Source organism: Xylona heveae (assembly GCF_001619985.1).
Source record: "Xylona heveae TC161 unplaced genomic scaffold L228scaffold_23, whole genome shotgun sequence".
In the NCBI taxonomy this organism is placed as follows: Eukaryota; Fungi; Ascomycota; class Xylonomycetes; order Xylonales; family Xylonaceae; genus Xylona; species Xylona heveae.
The window spans coordinates 2,819-4,918 of NW_017264215.1; the positions used below are offsets into that span (position 1 = coordinate 2,819).

The 2,100-nt window shown below is 49.4% G+C and overlaps 1 protein-coding gene across 1 annotated transcript; it reads right to left on the minus strand.

Annotated features, from left to right (window-relative positions):
* Positions 1-314: 314 nt before the first annotated feature.
* L228DRAFT_215864 (hypothetical protein) lies at positions 315-1,775 on the minus strand (the record flags this gene model as incomplete). Its single annotated transcript, XM_018330099.1, has 1 exon — positions 315-1,775. One exon carries the CDS (start codon positions 1,773-1,775, stop codon positions 315-317), a length of 1,461 nt encoding a protein of 486 aa, XP_018184343.1.
* Positions 1,776-2,100: the final 325 nt, after the last annotated feature.

Sequence of the window (2,100 nt, forward strand, 5' to 3'; positions counted from 1 at the left end):
CTTAGAATCTGTCGTCCAAATTCCCGTTACATAGACTGATGATGGAAGCCCCAGTCTTGATACAGGAGATATCAAGCAATTGTATCACTTTCAAACTCATGCATTGATTGGTGGATATCTTCTTTTATTTCTCTTAATGCTTTCAGGCCATGGTCGCCGGCTTGCAAACTACGGCCAGCTCTATCTATTTTCGATAACGGTTCAAAGTACTGACTGCAAAACTTTTACTTTGATGATTCTCATACTCCCCAGAAATTGTCTTATAGTCGATGGGATGGGTCAACATTCTCCTGACTCTCAACGTCCTATGTGCTTCATCCAGCCATACTGAAATCTTCGGACTTACGATCGCGATGATAAAAATAAGAGTTTTCTCCGAAGAATGCGCGCTCAGCGTATCGAATGAGATCCCAGGTGATCAATAGATTCTTAATCGCATTCTTCCTCCAACCTTGCACGAAAGCTAAGGCGGCATCGTCATCATCTCCAAGCACGACATTGCGTTCCCAGATAACCGCCGGTGACGTCCACCGACGACGTCCAACTAAAGCGTCAGACAGAGCGCTAAGATCCATAAGTTCAGCGGCAGGAGGAAATCGAATAGGGAGGGTCGCATGGACCGGGGCGTCGCCGGACGGCAAATGTAGCACCCTAATAAGATCTCGATGTGCCGCGGCCACGTCAGCCCACGTCCCAGATCCTTCTATGTCCAACTTCTGGTGATCGTCAGCCACTGCAACAAAACAAGGGAACAATGTACGTTGGCGCTTGGTGGCAGGTCCCGTACCGCCATGAGGGAGAAGAGCCGACATAAATCGAACATCGCCAGCTTTGCAGGGCTGAGAGGTCCATTGGCATTCAAATCTAGCCATATCCTCTTCCGTATACATCTGATCGGTCACGTGGCTGTTTGGACCGTTTCCTCCCAATCCGCGCTCCTCAACAAGCTTCCACCACGCCTTCAGATGCGAGTGCATACCCAAAAGAACCTCTGTCGTACTCGAATCGTCTTCATCATCGATAGACAGACCGCCCTGTATCATATTATCTCCTTCGCCAGTCTCCATCCAATGAGAAACGTCAAGGTCAATATGTCGGGGAAGGGTGGAGTCGTCTGGGCATGCGTCTCTGGTATAATAAGGATAACTAACCAATCGCCAGGCATGATCGGGTCTAAGGGCGCAATGCACAGCATAATAGACGGGATCCTGCCGCATGAGCTGCTGTACGAGCGAGTGAAACATATTTCTCAGCCACCCAGAATCGTTTCTTCTTTTGAGCGACTGCAAATGATGGTGATACATCTCGAATTCCTCATGAACGACGGCGATGACATCCTCAGACTGCCACCACCAATCAAATAACCCAGAAAGTACGATGGAGCCATCTACACTCCATGTGGTTAGTAGATCGTCAACATTAAGACCGGTATAGCGACTTAGTACGGCCCTCGCGTCAAAGGAAAACTTTTCCAGGTCAATATGTGGGTATTTCAAGGGTCTAGTGTCGTGTCTGAACCACCAGTAGGTTGATTCTCTCGTCATTAAGGGCCTTAGATCTGCCCGTTGCTGATACACCTTCTCTATCCGCTCTCGCAACACATCACTTGGCAGATTTGTCCTCAAACCCAGTCCCCGCCCAAGTCTGCGAAGATGCTTGCCACAGACCGAAGCTAACTTGTATTGCAGCTTAAGCACGTTGAATAATGTCTTTAAAGACTCCCTCTGTGATCCTGGAGGCGTGTTCCGAATACAATGCCGAAGCGCCGTAGGCATTTTTCCATAACAGAGACACCTTTTCTCTACTCGAGATGCCCGTCTGGGAGACCCTAGATTGGCATTATTCCGTCCAGAAGGTGAACCGTTAGATCGTGCAGGTTCAGATGACCCATTAGATGAAGAATCAGTAGGAGATCTGGGTTCTTCACCGACAAGAGAAGCGCTTGAAGAGGTTCCACCGTGAACAGAATTTTCTCTTTCCCCCTCGGCATTCTCACCTGATGCTCCTCCGTCTTCTCCGTGATGAGTGCTCTCGTCCTGAGCACCTGGGGGCACTGGATCAGAGCCATCCTCCATGCTCTCGTCCTGAGCACCTGCAGGC